This window comes from Caloenas nicobarica, chromosome 23 (assembly GCF_036013445.1).
Source record: "Caloenas nicobarica isolate bCalNic1 chromosome 23, bCalNic1.hap1, whole genome shotgun sequence".
NCBI classification, from domain to species: domain Eukaryota; kingdom Metazoa; phylum Chordata; class Aves; order Columbiformes; family Columbidae; genus Caloenas; species Caloenas nicobarica.
Window position 1 is genome coordinate 4,727,476 of NC_088267.1, and position 18,493 is coordinate 4,745,968.

The 18,493-nt window shown below is 56.2% G+C and overlaps 3 protein-coding genes and 1 long non-coding RNA gene across 10 annotated transcripts; 3 read left to right on the forward strand and 1 right to left on the reverse strand.

The window, feature by feature from the left end:
- Positions 1-2,151: 2,151 nt before the first annotated feature.
- Positions 2,152-8,577, reverse strand: AK2 (adenylate kinase 2). Of its 2 annotated transcripts, XM_065650540.1 has the most exons (7): positions 8,438-8,577; positions 7,819-7,944; positions 5,903-6,013; positions 5,706-5,800; positions 4,942-5,014; positions 4,195-4,390; positions 2,152-2,258 (listed from the first exon to the last, which is right to left on the reverse strand). In XM_065650540.1, exons 1-7 carry the CDS (start codon positions 8,552-8,554, stop codon positions 2,251-2,253), a joined length of 726 nt encoding a protein of 241 aa, XP_065506612.1. In that variant the 5' UTR covers positions 8,555-8,577; the 3' UTR covers positions 2,152-2,250. The 2 variants fall into 2 exon arrangements, with proteins under 2 accessions (XP_065506612.1, XP_065506611.1); XM_065650539.1 differs by lacking the exon at positions 2,152-2,258 and having other exon boundaries at positions 3,998-4,390.
- On the forward strand, positions 7,462-9,675 carry LOC135997714 (uncharacterized). Its single transcript, XR_010607473.1, has 3 exons — positions 7,462-7,616; positions 7,789-7,967; positions 9,609-9,675. It is a non-coding gene; the product is annotated as an uncharacterized LOC135997714 (long non-coding RNA).
- A 1,861-nt stretch (positions 9,676-11,536) lies between these two features.
- AZIN2 (antizyme inhibitor 2) lies at positions 11,537-15,046 on the forward strand. Of its 6 annotated transcripts, none has more exons than XM_065650536.1 (9): positions 11,537-11,664; positions 11,746-11,919; positions 12,664-12,836; positions 12,951-13,082; positions 13,396-13,561; positions 13,648-13,812; positions 13,879-13,989; positions 14,384-14,598; positions 14,905-15,046. In XM_065650536.1, the coding sequence occupies exons 1-9, from the start codon at positions 11,566-11,568 to the stop codon at positions 15,044-15,046; spliced, it is 1,377 nt and encodes a 458-aa protein (XP_065506608.1). In that variant the 5' UTR covers positions 11,537-11,565. The 6 variants fall into 6 exon arrangements, with proteins under 6 accessions (XP_065506608.1, XP_065506609.1, XP_065506606.1 ...); XM_065650534.1 differs by having other exon boundaries at positions 11,562-11,670; positions 13,648-13,807; positions 13,877-13,989; XM_065650533.1 differs by having other exon boundaries at positions 11,562-11,664; positions 13,648-13,807; positions 13,877-13,989.
- Positions 15,047-15,912: 866 nt separating this feature from the next.
- Positions 15,913-17,430, forward strand: NDUFS5 (NADH:ubiquinone oxidoreductase subunit S5). Its single transcript, XM_065650644.1, has 2 exons — positions 15,913-16,241; positions 17,175-17,430. The coding sequence occupies exons 1-2, from the start codon at positions 16,026-16,028 to the stop codon at positions 17,277-17,279; spliced, it is 321 nt and encodes a 106-aa protein (XP_065506716.1). The 5' UTR covers positions 15,913-16,025; the 3' UTR covers positions 17,280-17,430.
- Positions 17,431-18,493: the final 1,063 nt, after the last annotated feature.

Genomic DNA, 18,493 nt, shown 5'->3' on the forward strand with positions numbered 1-18,493 from the left:
AAGATGCTGTTTCTTTTCAGCAGAAATATTGCTGCATTAGAGAACAGGTCACTTCCTCTATCAGTGAGAATTCAGTGTCCTATTTGATGCTGGTCCTTGTGCTATAAATAGGAATTTTCCCCTTTTATAGTTGCTGAATAATTGTGTGTATGAAATATGAACACAGTTTTCAAAAGAGTGCCTGATAAGCAGCTTGCTGGAGTGAAATCATTGAACAGAAGGAATTTACAGCACCTGCAGAGCATCGCATGCTGTGGAAAACATTCAAGGTCGGTGTGACGGAGACAGGTCACAGAACAGATCCAACTACAGAGGACGTCAGCTCGAGCCAAACAGCCTCCCCACAGCACCCCAAATCATTTCATGCTTCACGCTTAGGGAAGGATCAAAGAAGAAACAGAAGCAGCCCAGCTCGGAGGAGCCAAGACATCTCCAGCCCATGTTCTAGAAAGCCAGGATGAGCAGGCAGAACAGGTTTTTAAACCAACAGCAGGCACAGTAGCAGACACAATTCTCAACAACGAGGAAGAGCGTAGTTTAACATTGGTCATCAAAAGAATCAAGGGAAGGACACCACAAGCACCAGAGAGGCACAAGCTTGCCTTCAAAAGAGAGAGAAGGCTAATCGGAGGTACAGAGAGGTAATAATAACACCAGAGCACAGAGACTGAATGGCGGAGGAGCGAGAGCGCCCAATTATGCCAAAGAAATGAGTTGTTTCTGGAGGAAATGGGTGGACGCAGCCTGACCCTACCTGGTGCTGGTCCGCAGTGGCCAAAACGAAGCCCCAAACACACACGGGGCTGCAAGGGGGCACTAAACAACCACCCTCCATCAGCACATCAAGAACAGCCGTTCTCTGGAATAGCTCAGAGAGCAGGAGTCGGGGTCCCCAGGGAGTAGGATAAAGAGAAGCCAAGAAATGCTCTCGTTCCTCATGTTAGAGCGGATTTTGCCCTGTGTATTTAGAGAGTCACTGGAGGAGGGGAAGGGAGGGATGCAATAATATGTGAAGGGCAGAAAGCAAACGAGCAGGAACAGAAGACACAACATGTGGCTTCCAATTACTGCAGGAGGAGAGAAGGAAATAACACCGGCTCCTCCACAAACTCAGGAGGCGAAGGGAAGGGGAAAGAGCTTAAAAATACCTGAAAGCAGCTCTGAGCAGGCAGGGTCAGGATACACAGGGGCTCAGTGCTTCCAGCATCACGCACAAAGAAACAGAGAGAAAAACAGGAAAAGATGTGATTGCTATGGTGATATAAAGCATTGGAACGCAGCAAGGAAAAGAGATGAAAGGAATTACAAGCCACGTTTTCAACTGCACAGAACACCCTTGAAATAGGATCAGGCCCGAGGATCCACCCAGCTGGATTGTTAGTGGGCTATGCTGTCATCCGCCTCCTCTTCCATGCTGTCCACAGGCCAAAGAGGACACAGCAACAGATACAAAATGCAAAGGGGTTATTTTATTCTTGATTCAGAGGTTAGACAAGGCACCATTTGATTTAAAAAGAAATGCTAAAAAAGAAACCCAATTAAGTGTTATTTTTGCAGTCAATCAAGTCTCTTTTGCATTTCTTCAGAATTGCGTGAATTCCAGCTTGGTCAGGATCACAGAAAAGCCACCGCGTTGCCAAGTAAGGCAGGTTTGCACTAGAGCCACAGCCCCTCTGGTCAGCAGCAGAGAAACCTCGAGAAGTCTCCATGCTGGGGTTTAGGAATGCAGCAGAACAAGAACAACAAAACTTCCAGGGAAAAAAAAAAAACCACACACACCATGGCATCTTTTTTTCCATTCCATTTCAGAAATGATGAGTCATTTGTTCGTTTTGGTCCTCGCTGACAGGAAGCAAGCTTAGAAAGATCACAGCAAACCTTGCAGTAGTCTCCAAGTACCAAAATTCCGTGCGACAAACCCTGAAAACCCTGGAGCAGCGTTTAGCCCGACCCTCCTAACAGGCCGAGGACCCACAGCTGATCCCTGGCAGAGATGGTTCACTCTATATAATGGTTTTGCCTCCCCAAACAGTGATTTCTAAGGAGAAAGCCATCTCCTCTTCACAGTGATTCTGCTGAATAAGAAAACCAAACTAAAACCAGCCAAATCAGCCCCCCCAGCCCCTTGTCTACCACCTCCTTGTTCCCCCTCCCCTCAAGCATAACCCCATCCCCAGCTGCCCTCCCTGCACCCATGGGTGATGTAGCAGAGCGTGCAGCGTTTGGTGGTCTGTCGTCTTGTTCACGGGGTCACTCAGCTGCAATAAATGGGAAGAAAAAATAGATTTAGGGAAAAAAAAAAAATGTGGTTTATGGCAGAAAAATGCTGGCGAGCTGGATGCAAAGTGAGCATAGAGGGGAAAAGGAAGGAAGAACACCTTGTTCTTGCTGTGGACTGGCTTGAGATGCCAAGATAAAAACTGCTCCCACTCAGAATTTCTTTAAAATCACCGAGACACGGGGCAGCTCGAACACACACTTTCCACTACCCAGAGCAGTTCTGTGCTAAATGCTACCCCGAGCTCCCAGCACGGTGACGCCACGCGCCAGGGCTGCCCTTTCGCTGGAAATCAGAGATGATGGATGAGGCACTGGCCATCTGGGCACTCTCGGGGGACCACGGGCTGCTGACGAAACCAGCACCGTTTCCTTCAAACCCTCTCTCCCTGCAGTCACGTGCTTGCAAGAGCAACAAGTCAAGTGCTTTCAGTTCCTGGCGTTATTTCCAGTTTGCTGGAAGGGAAGAAGTTGTTTCTCTGGAAAGGATGTACGAGGATAGAGAGCAATTTTCAGACAAAAAGAGGAGTTATCAAGAAAAAGAGTAAGGGATTTCTGAGGATCAGACATCTGCTCTGGCCATGCAGCCCACAGCAGGGAGACAAACGCCATCCTCCAAAAAGGAGGGTACTCAGGAACACGGAATCAGTAAACACACATGGAAGGCCAAAGGACAGAGTTTCGTGGGGCCAAACTGCATTTACAGCAGGGTCCTGTAGGAAGGGCTGGAATCCTGCATGGACAAAGGTCACCACAGCCTCGCAGAGTCACCTTACAGCAGCGGAACGGCTCTGAGAAGCTGGGACACCAACCACACCGCACACAGTGTCCTCAAACGGACAGCCTGATGGAGCCGTTCGATTTGCTCAAGGAACAAGTACATTTCCATGAGCTCATAGTGAAGGTCGTTGGCTCAAGGGCACATGAAGCCGGTGGTTAATTACGCTGTCTCTCAGGCCTTGAAAAAAAATCATTTGCTTTGCAATAAAGTTTTATTTAGACTTTGGGATCAGGAGAAGCTTGACACATCTTCATCTCCTTGGCCAAAGCTCAGGCAAGAGTGAAGAGATAAAACCCAAGTCCTTTTCTTGTCTCAGGAGATCCCAACTTGCCACACACAGTGACCACCAGGCTCTGACCAGAGGCTCCATGTTAAAAACAAGCAAAAAGCATCTCACTAATTTTTGCTATATTTGGGCCCCAAAATGAGGAGAAGCTGAAAACCCCGAGCTCTCACCCACCCTCTTTCTGCCCCACAAGCCCCATCAGAACGGGAGGAACACAGGCTGTGCTCTCAGGTAACCTGCCATCCCACAGAAAATAAAATGCACAGAACGAGAAGAAGTTGCCAGCCAGCACTGAGCAGGAGCCGGCTGTGCTCCCACGCACAGCCACGCTGGCCCTCCCGCGGCCGACGCACACATAGCCCTTCACATCCTTCCCACGAGCAGCCCCGCGTTTCATTTCCCACATCACCCATCCCGCACCCTGCAAAGGTCCTTCCACTGACTCTCCAACCTTCTAGTTCCCTGAGGAGCAGCCAGGAGGAGCCCAAAGTGCAGCTCCTTCCAGGGAGCTACAGCTCTGCAGTGAAACAAAAGCCTTTTGACCCAAAGGGGTGCAAACCCCATTTTTGGCAGCTGGTGCTCAGGCTCGCTGCGACCTCTAGAGGCCACATCTCCAGCACCCACAGACTGACATTCACATATAGCGAGATAGAGACCGTTAACAGCTTGTTTAATCGAGAATGAGCACAGCCCTGCCTTGGGCTGTATCATTTTGTCCCCTCCTCTTCTACTCTGCTCAGCTCTTCACCCTCCCCAGCCCCAGAGAGACAGAGATGGAGAGACAGAGAGAGAGAAAAGGGAGAACTCCGTCCTGGGACGGAGCCCTAAATGAACATAACCAGGTCTTTACATGTTGCTCTCGAGAAGGCTGCCAGGATGCTGGCAAACACCACGTCGGGAGACTGGGAGGCATCCACCGCCGTATGGATCCCTCGCTTGCTGTAGTAGGAGACCAGGGGAGAGGTCTGCGTGTGATAGGCCTTCAGGCGGGTTTTCAAGGCTGTTTCGTTATCGTCCGAACGGCGGATCAAGGGCTCTCCAGTGACCTGGGAGAAGCAAGGGGACAGTCTCCAGCTCTAGCTGCAGCCCGGCACGCTCCCCCCTTCTCTCCACAGCTACGACAACCCCTGCTCCCGAGTGCCGGGTCTGCAGGGGACAGCGGAGCGAACCCAGGGCAACCAAAACGAGTCCCAGAAAGTCACTGAAGAGAGAAGGATTCAGCAGCGTGGTCTTTCCCCCACACACCACTCCGCTTGCTAAAAGGAGCCCAAGGATCCTCCAGAGCAGACACCAGCTACAGTTGCTCCCCAGGAGGGAAACTGGCCACAACCCACCGCAACTTCAGCTATGGACAGAGTCCAACAAGTTCTGAGATTAGCAGAGCCCGGGCCAGCTCTGCAGAACGGCCGTGCCCTTCGCTTATCCCTCCAGGCCTTGCTCCCCACAGTGCTGTCGGCTCAGGCAGTTCCCCACGCTCCCCAAAAAAGCCGAGACAGAAGGTATGAGAGAAGGAAAGAAAGGAGTTTTTTCCAGGGACGCTGCAAAGCATCAGCTAAACCCAGAGCAGCGCAAGCTGTGGCCTCAGGAGCTCACATACATCGTCCTTCATGTGCTCTTTCGGGGGTCTGAACTCCTCGTGATAAGAGCGGCCACTCGCTGGGTGAATCAGCCTAAGACAGAAAGCAAGTGTCAGCAAAGTAGCCCGGTGTCAGGACAAGGTCTCCTGAACCTGCCACCCATCAGCACAGAAACATCTGCAATAGCAACCCCATTAGCCTTTCTCCATTAAAAAAAAAAAATTATCTTCCAGCTATTTCTGTACCAAGGGCCTCTTTAGGCACTTGAAAAAAAAAAACAAACAGCTGCGCCAGGAGATGGAGAAGGGATTTTTACTTTCTGCTTTACTGGGGAAGGGAAACAGCTCCCAGAAGTGTGAAGGTGACACAGGGCAACAGCAAACAGCAGGAGACGTGTGTGACCGCATGGCCACAACTGACCCTGGGGAGGACGTCCAGCAGTGCCCAAACACATGTGCCACGTCCTGATGGAGCAGGAGAAGCTCCAGAGAAGCAAGAGCACAAAGACATCGGGCTTAAAGGCTGAGCCGGGTCACTGAGGACAATGATTCATATCAGCAATTTATGTTCAGCCCTATTTATAGGGCAAGGAAGGGGCTCTGTTTGAGGCCGGCCCAGATGCGGGAGAGCAGGCAGGCAGGCTCAAACAGAGCAGAAATCTAATATACACCAGCACCACGGCTAGACCTAAACACTGCCAGAGTCACAACAAGGATCCAAAATTAGGATGCTGTCCCGTAAACTAGGAACCCCACGCACTGAGCGTTTGGGAGAGAAGAATTACCGTCCAGTGATCCTGCGGATGAGCAGGGAGTCGGGGATGCTGAACTCGATGACGGAGTCCAGTTTCTCTCTCCTCTTCTCCAGGAGCTCATCCAGCTGCAACAGAAAACACCCGGCTCAGCGGGACAGAGCCCCAGGACCCCTGTCCCCAGGGAAGGATCTGCCGCCAGAGCTGTCCCCGAACAGCAGTTCCCGTACCATCTCAGCCTGCTTCACTGTCCGTGGGAAGCCGTCCAGGAGGAACCCATTCTTGCAGGGAGGAGAGTCAAGGTTGTTCTCGATCAGCTCCACCACCATCTCGTCGCTCACCTGTGGAGAGACGGGTGCACGGTCAGGAGGGGCATCCCGATTTTACACACAGCTTGCCGGGCTGCACCAGACCCGTTTTCCAGCTGTTCCTGGTCCCAGAGGCAGCAGCCACAGCGCAGGACGCTGCTGTTAACAGGGCGAACGCTGCGTGCTCAGACCTGCCCACGAAGCAATCCCTGCCACCAGTGTCACCAGAGACGTGTCTGGTGAGACACTTCACACCAGGGACACTCCAGCCTGTGTAGAGACTTGGACCAGCGCTGTCACCTCTCTGTTACAAAGGTTGCTGTATTTCAAGAAAGATTGTAAGCTTGTAGACAAACTCCCTAGGTTTTTTTTTTTTTTTAAACTAATTCATGATACAAAATATCGACATAACCTTTATTTCCTGTTACTTTGTACTTTTACCCACACTTCCCCTTCAGAAGGCAGGTCTGGCCAGGAAGGGCAAAGCAGGGGAGTTGCTCATTGACTCTTGTAACCCTTGTGTGAAAGTTTGCATGGCGTGTAAAGGTTTGCAAGGTGTGTAAATGCCCAGCAGTTGCTGACAAACTCAGGCCTCCCTGGATAGTTTTTCCTATATCACAATCTCAGCACACTGCCACGTGTTTTTTCCACGCTGCAGCACGTGGAAAGCGCCAACAGATGCTGCAGCCCCAACAATAGCTGTTTATTGGAGAGCAGCTCTCCTAAGCAGTGCTGTTTTCTCTGGCACACGCAGCTGGGAACCAGCAGGATTGGGGACCGGGGTGTCACAGCACACGTAAACAAGAGCCCTGCAGCAGGGAGTGTATGAGTGGGTGGCAGTTTGGGTGAAACAAGTCACTTCTGTGCTTTCCCGATTACCACTTTCAAAGGGTCCTGCTTCGTAATCGAGCATAAAACCCATCCCGAACGCTGCTGCGCTCCCAGCTGAGTTATCTCAGAGCTGAGGACGCTGCTGGGATGTACCCGCCGAGCAGCCCAGTGCCACAGCCACACACACACGTGGCAGATACGACCAGCTTCCCCAGATAACGTCCCTATCTTTCACAACCAGCTGGGATATCGCGGGCTCGGTGTTGCAATGCAGGCTTGGAGCGAAAGCTGGAGATAAGCCATGTTACTTTTCCCTCCTGGGGCTTGCAGATTCTCTGTGGGGTGTTAAGAGCCTGTGACAGCGGTGCCCAAGATCTGCCCCACATCGCTTAGCTTTAGGGCAAGTCACTGCAATTTGCTGTCCTTCAAGTTTCCCCAAGGTATCTCAATCATTTTGGCAAGATAACAAGATCCTCAGAAAATGGATGTCAGAGATCTTAACTCTTGTTCCTTTGGGGATCCAAAGTGTCTTTCTCACACAGCACCCACCATAACTACTGCAGCAACACCCCTAAATCTATTTTCACTTTAAACTTACAGGCCAACAGCATTTATGCAAGAGCTAGGACACAGATGGACCCTCTGAACAGTTTTCCACCTCACAGGGGTCCTGGCATCACGTGAAGAGACACAGAATCTGCAAAGCGTGGCCGTATCGTCATGCAGCTCCAAGGATAAACCTTCACCCCAGGAACATAAAAGTATCAAGGTGGAAAGAACCAAGCCAGGGAGACTGAGGCTGCTGGTAAGTAAGGAGCAATTTTGATGAGCAACAATGTTTTTATAGGCTGTTTCTCCTGCAGGATAATGAGCAGGAGAACCCCCACCTTCACCCTGCAATCTGCCTTCCTCCACTAGTTGTTTTTGGTCACTGAGGCTCCTAATTAAGAGGTGGATTTTGATTGCTCTCCCTCCAGGTGCTGCCAGACCATCTCCCCACTACCCACCAGCTTTCCCGCATCCATCGTCTCTTTGAGCCGCTTGCCCAGCTCGGACCCTGAGGCCACCATGGCCCGCAGCATGTCCCCGGTTGCCAGGTGGCAGACGCAGTAGGTCTCGGCCAGCTTGGGAGCCTGCGGGAGAGGACAGACGGGAGGTGAGTTCACCGGGAGGGGTCCGGGGACAGGACCCGTGGGGCTGGGGTGCACACCCGGGGTTTGCTCACTCCATGCCGGTGCGGCCTTGTCTCCACATCGGGCCGGTCTGTGACCGGCCAACACGTGGCAGGGCCCGTACAGAGCCCTGAGAGCCGGGTGTTCCGGGAGGAGGGACCGGGCAGCGGAGCCCCACGGCCGGCTCTAGGGAGGGGGTTGCGGGACAAAGCGCCCCGGCGCCTGGGGGCAGCGCGTCCTTATGCTGAGCCCCCGGGAGAGGGCAGGCCTGGGGCCCTCCAGAGCAGAGCGGACCGCACGCTCCAGTCCCTCGGCGGGGCAAGTGGGGACCGGACACCCACGTCCTTCCCAGCGGGAGCTCAGACACTGGGCCCGGTGGCGGGCAATACCGGGCGGCCCGGTCCTGCCAGCCGCTCCCGCGACCCCCGCACCTCTCACCGCGGTGCGCCCTCACCTGCGTGCCCTTGCCGGCGCCGGGCGGCCCCAGCAGGACGGCGCGGATGCCCTGTCGGAGCCCCGGGCCCGGGGCCTGCCCGCGGCCGCCGCCCCCCGCCTGCGCGCTCGGAGCCATGGCCGCCACCGACTGCGCGCCCGCCCCGCCCCGCGCCCAATGGCCGGCGCCGCCGGGGCCGCGCGCGTCGTGGGCGGGGTTTCGCAGTTACTGGGCGGGTTCCGCAAGAAGTGGGCGTGGTTTCACGGCGAACGGGCGTGGTTTCGCAGGGAGTGGGCGGGGTCGTTCAGGAGTGGGCGGGGTTTAACCTTGAATGGGCGGGGTTTCACATTGAACGAGAGTAGTTTCGCAGGGAGTAGGCGGGGTTACGCATAGAGTGGGCGGGGTTACTGCGGTTGTGGGCGGGGTTAGTCGGGCAGTAGGCGGGGTTACTCCGGTTGTGGGCGGGGTTCTTCTGGTTGTGGGCGGGGTAACTCGGGCAGTGGGCGGGGTTACTCCGGTTGTGGGCGGGGTTTGTGGCTCTGCGGGAGCTGCACCGCCCTGTGCGGTGCTTGTCCTGGCACTGTCTGGGCCGCCGGGCTCTGCGTGGGATGGGTTCACCACGCTGCTGCGCTGTGTGGGCTGTGAAGTGAGTGGGCAGTGCGGTGCTCTGCACCAAGCTGCCGAGAGCCGGTACCTCTCTGCGCTCCTTCCAGTGTGGGGCTGTCTGCATGGCTCCCGCATCCTGCACAGCACAGAGCACTGGGAAAACAGGCCAGTATCTCAGAGGAGGCAAAGCTTCCTTGGCCCTGGTTGCCAGGAGAGTCCATGGCAAAGACAAGACCACAGGGTTAAATACAGGAACCCAGGATAAGTCGGTCCCTCTCAGCTCCTTTATGGAGGCAGCTACCCCTCCATGCACAGAATGTTGCTTCCTCAGAGAAGAGGGAATTGCAAATCAACAAAAAGAAGAAAAAATCCCAGCCCGTGGTGTTTATGAGGTGGAGCAGTGGGACCATTTCCAAGCGCACAAATTCAGGCAAAGCACAAATGCAGGCAAAGCCACGACTGATCGACCAGACGGGGCATCTGCACATAAGGCAGAGCTGGATCTGCTGTCAGGGACCCACTGAAACTGGCAGCAGCACAACACGGGCAGCGTCAGTCCCTGACGTCTTCCTTACTCCTTCCCCAGCCAAACAGGCGCTGTTCAGCCATTAGTCTGCAGGAAGCCTCGTTTCCCTGGCAGCAGTATTTCAGAGGTATTTTTGGCACTTTTCCCCCCGAGGGTCCCTGCGCACGCGATGCATGCACAGCCACGAACGCCCTTGCAGCGAGGCTGGGCTGTGGGCCGGCTCACAGCTCTGCACCCGCAGGCTGGGGATGAGCTGCTGCCATGATGGGGGCTTGGTGAGAACCTGGGGTGTCTGCTGGGGGCAGCCCCAGCCCTGGGTGGGGGTGAGCGAGACGGGGAGCATTCCCTGAAAGGGATGAAGGATGCTCAGAGGCAGCTCAGCCAATGGGGTGGCTGGGTTTGGTTACCATGGCCACAGTTGGGAGGCAGAGCAAGGAGGGGGATGCTGGGATACAAGGGGTGCAGAGCCTCCCCCACTGCAGGGGTGGCTGGCCCAGGAGCAGGGGCAGGCAGGGAATGGGGGCAGGACAAACAGCCGCTGCCAGGACCAGTTCATTTTCTTGGGACACCCATGGGCATAATCCGTTTAAATGATTTTTAAGGTAACGGGATGGGGGGGACTGTGCGGGGCTGCTGGGGAAGCTGGCTTGCATGGCACAGCGAGGAGGGGACTGGTGAGGGATGCCTATGGATGCTGAATTTTGGGAATGGTGGGTGGAGGGCACCCTGCCGTCAGTGTCCCTGTCCCTCGCTAACCCCTTGCACTGCCTCTCCCCAAAGACCTCAGCCCCCCAGTGACAGCTACACCTCGGGGTGCTGTGGGAGCTTGGCGTTCCTCGGAGGGCCCCCTGGCAGCATGTTTAGTTACCCCCCGGGAGGTCGGCGTTGGGCCGTGGTAAGGAGGGGATGGATGTCCAAGGCTGGGGCATGTTTGCCCAGGGCTGGCAGGAATGACCCACTTAATTGCTCATCCTTTCCGTGCCCAGCCAGGGGGGGCTCAGTGCTGGTTAGTGATTATTTTTGGGGAAGGAAGGGTAAGGCTGGCAGAGTTGATCTCTTTTTTTGAGTGTGAAGCTCTAAGAGCTTCAAAACCCAGTTTTTCTCCCCAATCCCTATCTCTGGAGCTTGCTGGTGGTGCTTGCTCAATGCATTACGACACTGTGCTGCTCCAGGGTCAGTGTGGTCTTTCTCCTAGTGCCCATCTGAAATGTCGTAAGTGCATCTCTGCAGAGGAGGAGTCGTGTGCGGCTCTGAGAAATGAAACCTCTGTCGCCCGTTTGCTTCAGATCAGAGGGAGCATGTTCCCCTAAGAGCCCGGGAGCTAGACCTGGATTATTGGAGTGGAAATGTTTCCTGCAAGCTCATGCTAGGTCTGCAGCTCACTGGGTTGTGGGATGGGCTGGAACCAGGCGAGGAGATTGTTGAATCTAAGCATGTGACCTTAAAGCTAAAGCTGCACTAAGTGTCAGCGAGTGGCCCATGCTGCACTCTTTAAAGGCACTTTCCTTTTCCTGGGGCTCGTGTACCTGGGCAGGTGTGTCCATGAGACTTCAACTGTTTGAAAAGCACAAGCGAACTTCACCCTATTCAGCGTCCAGCAGCACTCGCTACACGCCGGAGCATGAATGGACATGTTCTGCCATATATAGGCCATCGCTTCGCAGGGAAGTTGGCTTCGTTGTTAACCCTGTTGGTGCCTGCACTGCTGCTGAGGAAGACGGGGCTGGGTGCCAAAACACAGCTCTGAGCTGCAGAGAAATGGGTCTCCTCCTCCTGGAGAAGATGTTTTGACCCCCAGTGGGGCTCTCAGCTGGCGCTGGTTTGGAGGAGAGCAGCGGAGAGCTCTGCCCAGGGCCAGGGAGCACCTTGGGGAGCAGGCTGGGTGCTGTAGGCTGGTGGAGCTTCTGAAGCCTGGCCTCTAATATTATTTCCTTTCTTTTTCCAGTGTGTTTTTTTTCCATTTAGAAGCTACACCCTACCAGAGGAGGCTTTCAAACAGCGTTATCACACCTTGACCATGAACGGGTACTTGAACGAGTCCAATTTCATGATGGTGGAGGAGGGTTTCAGCACCAGAGACCTCCTGGAGAACGTCCTGGTGGAGCTGTGCCAGGCGGTGAGGGCTAGCGGCTCCCGGCACCCCTGGGCAGAGGTGGCCGTCGGGAGGCGACCGCTGCTCACTCCGGCTTTCTCCTAGAGCGACCAGCAAGCCTTCTTCGTGGCAGACCTTGGGGACATCGTGAAGAAACACCTGCGCTTCCTGAAGGCCTTGCCGCGGGTGAAGCCCTACTTCCCGGTGAAGTGCAACGGCAGCGAGGGAGTGATTCGGCTGCTGGCGGAGCTGGGAGCAGGATTTGCCTGTACCAACAAGGTAGGGGGATGAGGTGGGACAGCTCAGGATGAGCATCCTCTGGGCATTTCTAGGGCAGTGGCAAAACTTGCCCTCTTTTCCTAAATTTCCACTCACTAGACAACATTTACAGGGGCCTGAGTCTCCCTCTGCTGTCAAAACCCTCCCAACACAGCCCAGAAATCCCCATCCTCTCTGTCTGGTGACTCAGGCTTATTCCCGCTGACCAACATTCCTGTCTCTGGAACTGGTGGCACAGCACATCCCCAGGGTGCCGCTGCCGCAACCGTCCAGCTTAGTGGCTTTAAGGCTGAGCCTAAAGCTCCCTGCTCTCTCTCCTGCTCGTCATTCACAATAGCCAGATTTCTAGGAAAGAATCCAAAGTTAAGCCGCCTACTTGGATGTAATTAACTAAGACGTGTTATGAGGAGGAGAAAGTGCAAAGAGTCGTTACAGCTCAGACCAGCGCTGCAGCCGTCACCCTCACCCGGGACACGTGCACCACTCCTGCTAAACCCACTTGTTTTCTCTCCTCCTGGTCTCAGGCTGCTTTTAAACGTCTTGCTGCAAGCTGCCCCACCAGGACAAAGTCCACTGTGATCCCTTTGAGCTCTTGGGAGTTTTCCCTGGAGAAGTCCAGGCTGCGGTGCTGGCAGTTTGCCCTTCGCCGTGCCGCAAGCTGGCCAAAGCCCAGGGCAAACTGTGGCCAGGGTTGGGCAGCGCCGGTCCTGGGGCCCTGCCTACATGTGTGCCGTTTTCCCGCAGGCAGAGATTTCACGGGTTCAAAACATCGGAGTCCCGGCCGACAAGATCTTCTACAGCAGCCCCTGCAAGCAGGTCGCCAACATCAAATATGCGGCCAGCCACGGTGTGCGGCTGATGGCCTTCGACAATGAGGTGGAGCTGAGCAAGGTGGCCAGGAGCCACCCGCACGCCAGGTGGGTGTCTGACAGTGTCACTGGAGTGAGGGGCTGCAGGAGGAGCTGGGGAGGTGGCCGTGGGGTGACAGAGGGCCCCAAAACACCTCAACACTGTGTGGAATTGCTCTGCAGGATGCTGTTGGGTATCGCCGCTGATTCCAGCCCTTCTGCCCATCCAAGCATGATGTTTGGGACCACGCTGGAGTCCTGCCGGCACCTGCTGGAGGCAGCGAAGGAGCAGGCTGTGGAGGTCGTCGGTGTCAGGTACAGCACGTGGTTCTTTTTTCCATAGGGGGAAGTGACTGTGGGGACTCCGCCTTTCCAGAGCAACATAGGGGTCCACGGAGCCACTGGAGTGAGGTGGAGGCTGGACCTGGGGACACTGACCCTTATTGGGATCAATTTGGGGCAGGTTTGGCCCTCAGGGAGGGTCTGGTGGGCTCTGCAGGCTCAGGATGGTGAGTGGGAAGCTCAGAGTTGCCCAGTTGCCCCCAGTAAGTGATAATCCCAGTGCCATGTCCCCTCTCTGCTCTCTGGGGATGGGTGATCCCTGCTGAAACAGGGACTGTCCCCTCAGCTTTCACCTGGGGAGCGGCAGTCTGGAGCCACAGGCTTTCGCGCAGTCCCTGGCCACAGCACAGCTGGCCTTCGAGATGGGCACAGAGCTGGGCTACCAAATGCACCTCCTGGACATCGGAGGGGGGTTCCCTGGCACCGAGGACACCCGAGCCCGGTTCGAAGAGGTATGTGGCTCCCTGGAGAGTCTCCCCTGGGTCTGGCTTCCTGCAGAGGGGCTGAGCTGACAGAGAGGGGACATCTTCCCATCCAGATTGCTGCCGGGATCAACGCTGCCTTGGACTTGTATTTCCCAGATGGCTGCGGGGTGGAGATCGTCGCTAGACCTGGTCGATACTATGTCACCTCCGCCTTCACCTTTGCTGCCAGCATCACGGCCATGGCGGAGGTTCCCGTGGATCAGCCCGGCCCTGGCAGTGTGTGGGACGGTGGGACAGGCTCATGTCTGAGCCCCCCTGAGCCCTCTCCCTGCTCCCCTGCAGAGGAAGACTCTGGCAGCAAGAAGAACCTCGTGTATCACCTCAGCGATGGCATCTACGGCACTTTCAGCTGCCTCCTGTTTGACAGCCCCTGCCCCAGGCCGCAGCTGCACAAGGTGAGGGTCTGGCCTGGTTTCATAGAATCTCAGAACGGTTTGGGTTGAAGGGACCTTCCCGGCTCCCCCAGTGCCCCCCCTGCCATGAGCAGGGACATCTGCACCAGCTCAGGTTGCTCAGAGCCCCGTCCAGCCTGGCCTGGGATGTCTCCAGGGATGGTTCAGCCACCACCTCTCTGGCCAACCTGGGCCAGGCTCTCACCACCATCAGGGCCAACAATTCATCCTCATGTCCAGCCTGAATCTCCCCTCCTTTAGTTTAAAACCATCACCCCTTGTCCTGTCGCAACAGGCCCTGATAAAAAGTCTGTCCCCATCTTTCTGACCCGCCCCTTTTAAGCACTGAGAGGCCACATTCCTCATCTCCTGCCGTGATTCCATCTGTCCCCTGCAGAAACCCTCCCCGGGCCACCCCTGGCACAGCAGCAGCCTGCAGGGACCCCCAGGACACGCCGAGGACGGCATCGCCGAGGGCCTGGAGCTGCCCGAGCTGCAGGTCGGGGACTGGCTGATATTCGAGGACATGGGCGCCTACAGCATCGCCACCTCGTCTCCGCTTGGGGAGCGTCCCCAGCCACAGATCACCTACGCCATGTCCCGCCTGGCCTGGTAAGGGACAGTCCCGTGTGTGCCGGGCAAGGGGACGGGGCTCAAACCTTGGGATGGTGCTGGCTTGTCCTCCACCTGGGCTCTTTGCCCAGGCAGGGGGGTCAAATCTGAGTCCCAGAACCTGGAGATTCACAGTAAAAACCTGCCCTCAGAGGCAAAACTTGACTTTTTTAAAACGTTGAGGTGGTTTTTCACGGGGGGGCTGTTGCTCTGGGGGGTATGAGAGCCCCCTGAGCTCCCCTTTCCCCAGGTGCATCCTGCAGCATTTCACAAGGGGCTGCTCCCTCCGTGTCTCCCCCTTTGCAGGAAAACCATCCAGCTTTTCCAGGGCAAACCCCCGCAGAGCGAAGACGACCGCGAGAGTGTCTGTGCGCCGCTGTCCTGTGGCTGGGAGATGGCCGAGTCGCTCTGTGTCACCCCCGTCTTCGCTTCCACCGGCATCATCTGAGCAGCAGCGGCACCGGGGGCAGGTCCCGCGGCATCGCCCCGCTCCACTCTCGGGGCGCCCGTGGGCGAGGGCTTTGAAGCATCACCGTAAATCCCGTTCGTCCCGCTTGGGCGGTGGCGTGTGCCGGCGAAAGGGGTTTGGCGGGTGGCGCCAAGCAGGTTTGGGTTGGCTTTTTTTTAATTATGATAATAAACAGTTGTCCAGCGTGGCTCGGGGTGCCGCGTGATGAAGCCGCCGGCTCTTCCTCCCCGCCCTGCGCTGGCGGCGGTGGAGAATCCATCTGCAATTAGCAGCTAGCTGCCTAATGAGCCTTTGCTCATTAGGGAAGGTGGGGCTGTTCACCCGAACCTTGGGCGCTGTTCTGGCACCCACAGGGACCCCTGGGGTTTAGGGGGGTCTGGAAATGGGGGGTGATGACCCGGGGCTGGTGGCATCTCCCTGATCCCCGAGCTCTCATTAGTCCTAACTAAGCCCATTGCCCCTGGGATGTGGGTGGGTGTCCCGCACAGGTACAGGGGGGAAATGGGGACTGGGACACCCTAAATCCAAAGAACAGGGACAGTGTGAGACCCCGAAAGCAAGAGACTGGGGAAACTGGGGGGCACTGGGAGGACCTTCAAGCATTGGGGTGCGGTGTGCTGGGCGCAATGGGGCATTGGGGGATACTGGGGGACCCTGGAGCACTGGGCTGGGGACACTGGGAGCACCGGGGGAGCCCCGGAGGCTGCTGCAGCGGCCGGCAGGGGGCGCTGGGGCGCGGCGGGCGGCCTCTCCTCCACCCCACCAGGGCGCGCTGCAGCGCGGAGCGCGTCTCGTGCCGCTCGTGCCGCTCGTCTCTCTGGCTCCGTCCGTAAAGCGCGACGCGAGTGTCGCCCCTGCGGCTGCGCTTGACGGCAGCCGGCGTCGCGCGAGGCCCGTGAAGGACGGCGGCGGGGGGGCCGGTCCCGGGGCTGTCGGTGTCGCGACATATCGCGCAGCCATGCCGTTCTGGGACCTGCAGCGCCAGCTGGGCATCGACATGGACCGCTGGCTGCTGCGGCAGAGCACGGCGCAGCCGTACCGCAAGGCCGCGGCCTGTCACGCCTTCGAGCGGGAGTGGGTGGAGTGCGGGCACGGGCTGGGCCAGACCCGCGCCCGCCGCGAGTGCCAGCCCGAGTACGAGGATTTCATGGAGTGTATGCACCGCACCAAGCTGGTGAGGGGCCGGGGGGCCGGGGGGGACGCGGGGCCGGGCGGGGAGGGGGCTCTGGAGGGGGTTGGGGACACAGGCTGGGGAGGGGGCAGCGCTGCTGGGGGGTCCAGCTCATTGGGGACCCCCAGGCGGGTCCCGTGTCCCCTCCCCAGGGCAGGGGGCCCTGCAGCCCCTTCCCCGAGCGCTGCGCTCGCGCAGCCCTGCCCTCCGCAGCCCCTTCTGTAGGGAGCAGTCACCTTGCCAATAGAATAGGCCCGGGCTGGATCTCTCAGCAAAGCATCTTTTATTAACGATTTTGCAAGACCAGGTGTTCAATCTAAAGGCAAAAAGCCCCTGCTTATATCCCCCCGAATCCCGGCCGCAGTTTCCCTCCCCTGTTCCCCACTGGTTGGTACTGCAGGGTTTACAGACCACCCGAGCCTGCCTCAGTTTACCTGTCTCACTCATCTAATCCTAACAACCCCCTTCCCCTTATCGATCTATTTAAAATATGCATTCCTGGCTCTTTGGCTGCCCTTACTCCTAGATTAACTTGTAAATACAAGAATCAGTTTGCATTCTGGGAGTAGTTCGAAGAGACTTTGTTTTACATTAAGGATTCATAGTCTGATGTCTCTCAGTCCTTCCCCCCACTGGTGTCAGGCACCAGATGCTCAGTTTTGTAAGGACAACATTCCTTCATTAAACATTGCTTATACCTCCTCCCCAGCAGCTCCACTCAGCCCTCAGCTGCAACGGCCCTGGCAGAAAACACTGCCCGGGCTGCAAACTCAATTATCACTCACTATAAAATGTTCTCTAACAGCCTGAAAGCCCAAAAGTCCTTAGCAGGAGGCTCAAACCCGCATGAGGAGCAGGGTCAGGGTTCACTGGGTGCCAGGACCAGTGCCGGGGTCACCCAAATGTTTCCCTGCCCTCTCGTGTGTGCTTTGCCAGGCCGCGCGGCTGAAAACCATCCTGGAGCAGCGGGACAAGATGATCAAGGAGGGGAAGTACACGCCGCCCGAGCACCACCAGGGCAAAGAGGAGCTGCGGCCGTGACCGCTGGGACCCTCCATCACCCGCGGAGTCCGCGATGTGGAGAAATCCACCACGAAAACCCGTGACACAAGCGGGTTACGCTGTAGCCGTGGGGTGGGGGGAGACGCCGCGTCGGGCATCGCGTGGGTTAGTAAACCTCTCCTTCAGAACAGCATTTGGCTCTTGGTTTCTCTTTTTTTTTCCTGAGTAAAGCGCTGTCTGAGGGTTGTTTTTATACTGTATTTTTGTACCACTTTTGGAGAAGTATTGGTAAAGAGTTTGCTTTATATATATATAGATAGATATAAACTGCTGCTGGGGAGCTTTTGACACACCCTGAAATGCCTCAGCGGTGCCAGGGACGTATCCTTGAGGTCAAATGCTCCTGGAGCTGGTGCCCTGGGTTCTCCCTTTGTGTTTGCAGCCATCCTACCAGGTGGCATTCGCTGCTGGAAACCAGAGGAATAACCTGAAAGTAAAGAAAAATAAACCTTATCCAAGCTTGTCCTGCAAAACTTCATCTTAATTTACAGCCAGGACGTGGGACTGGTGTTTGCTGGGCTGTTCCCAGTTGCTCTCCAGCTGTACAAGGTGCAGCTGCTGTTCCTTCCCGGGGGATATTTCCACCCAAATCCAGCACCGTTTGTAGCGGCATTAGAGCAGGTGAGCGCCTGGAATCAGAGGGGATGTATCTGTGCTTTAATCCCTGATTTTAATACTAGTGATTGTGGGTTTAATGCTTGATCTTTGGTGCAGGTGGAGCCTGTGAGATTCCTGATCCTCGCAAATCCCCGCGCTGGGACGACAAACACTGACCCGAGCACGGTGTCACCTCTGGTGACTGATGTAACGATGCCGACACTGGGGGGGATTAATTACAGTGTTTTGGCTATAAAAGCTGGGGAGGGAAACAGCAGAAAGAATCACAGAATCATTTGGGTTGGAAAAGCCCCTCAAGGTCATCGAGTCCAACCGTTTCCACACCCCTGTCACTACCCCATGTCCCTGAGAACCTCATCTCTGTCTGTTCAACCCCTCCAGGGATGGTGACTCCAGCACTGCCCTGGGCAGCCTGTTCCAATGCCCCACAGCCCTTTGGGGAAGAAATTGTTCCCGAGATCCAACCTCAACCTCCCCTGGTGCAACTCGAGGCTGTTTCTTCTCATCCTGTTGCTGGTTTGCAAAGAAAAAGGCTGTGAGTACGATGGGTGGCTTTTGCTTTTCCAGGGAGAGGA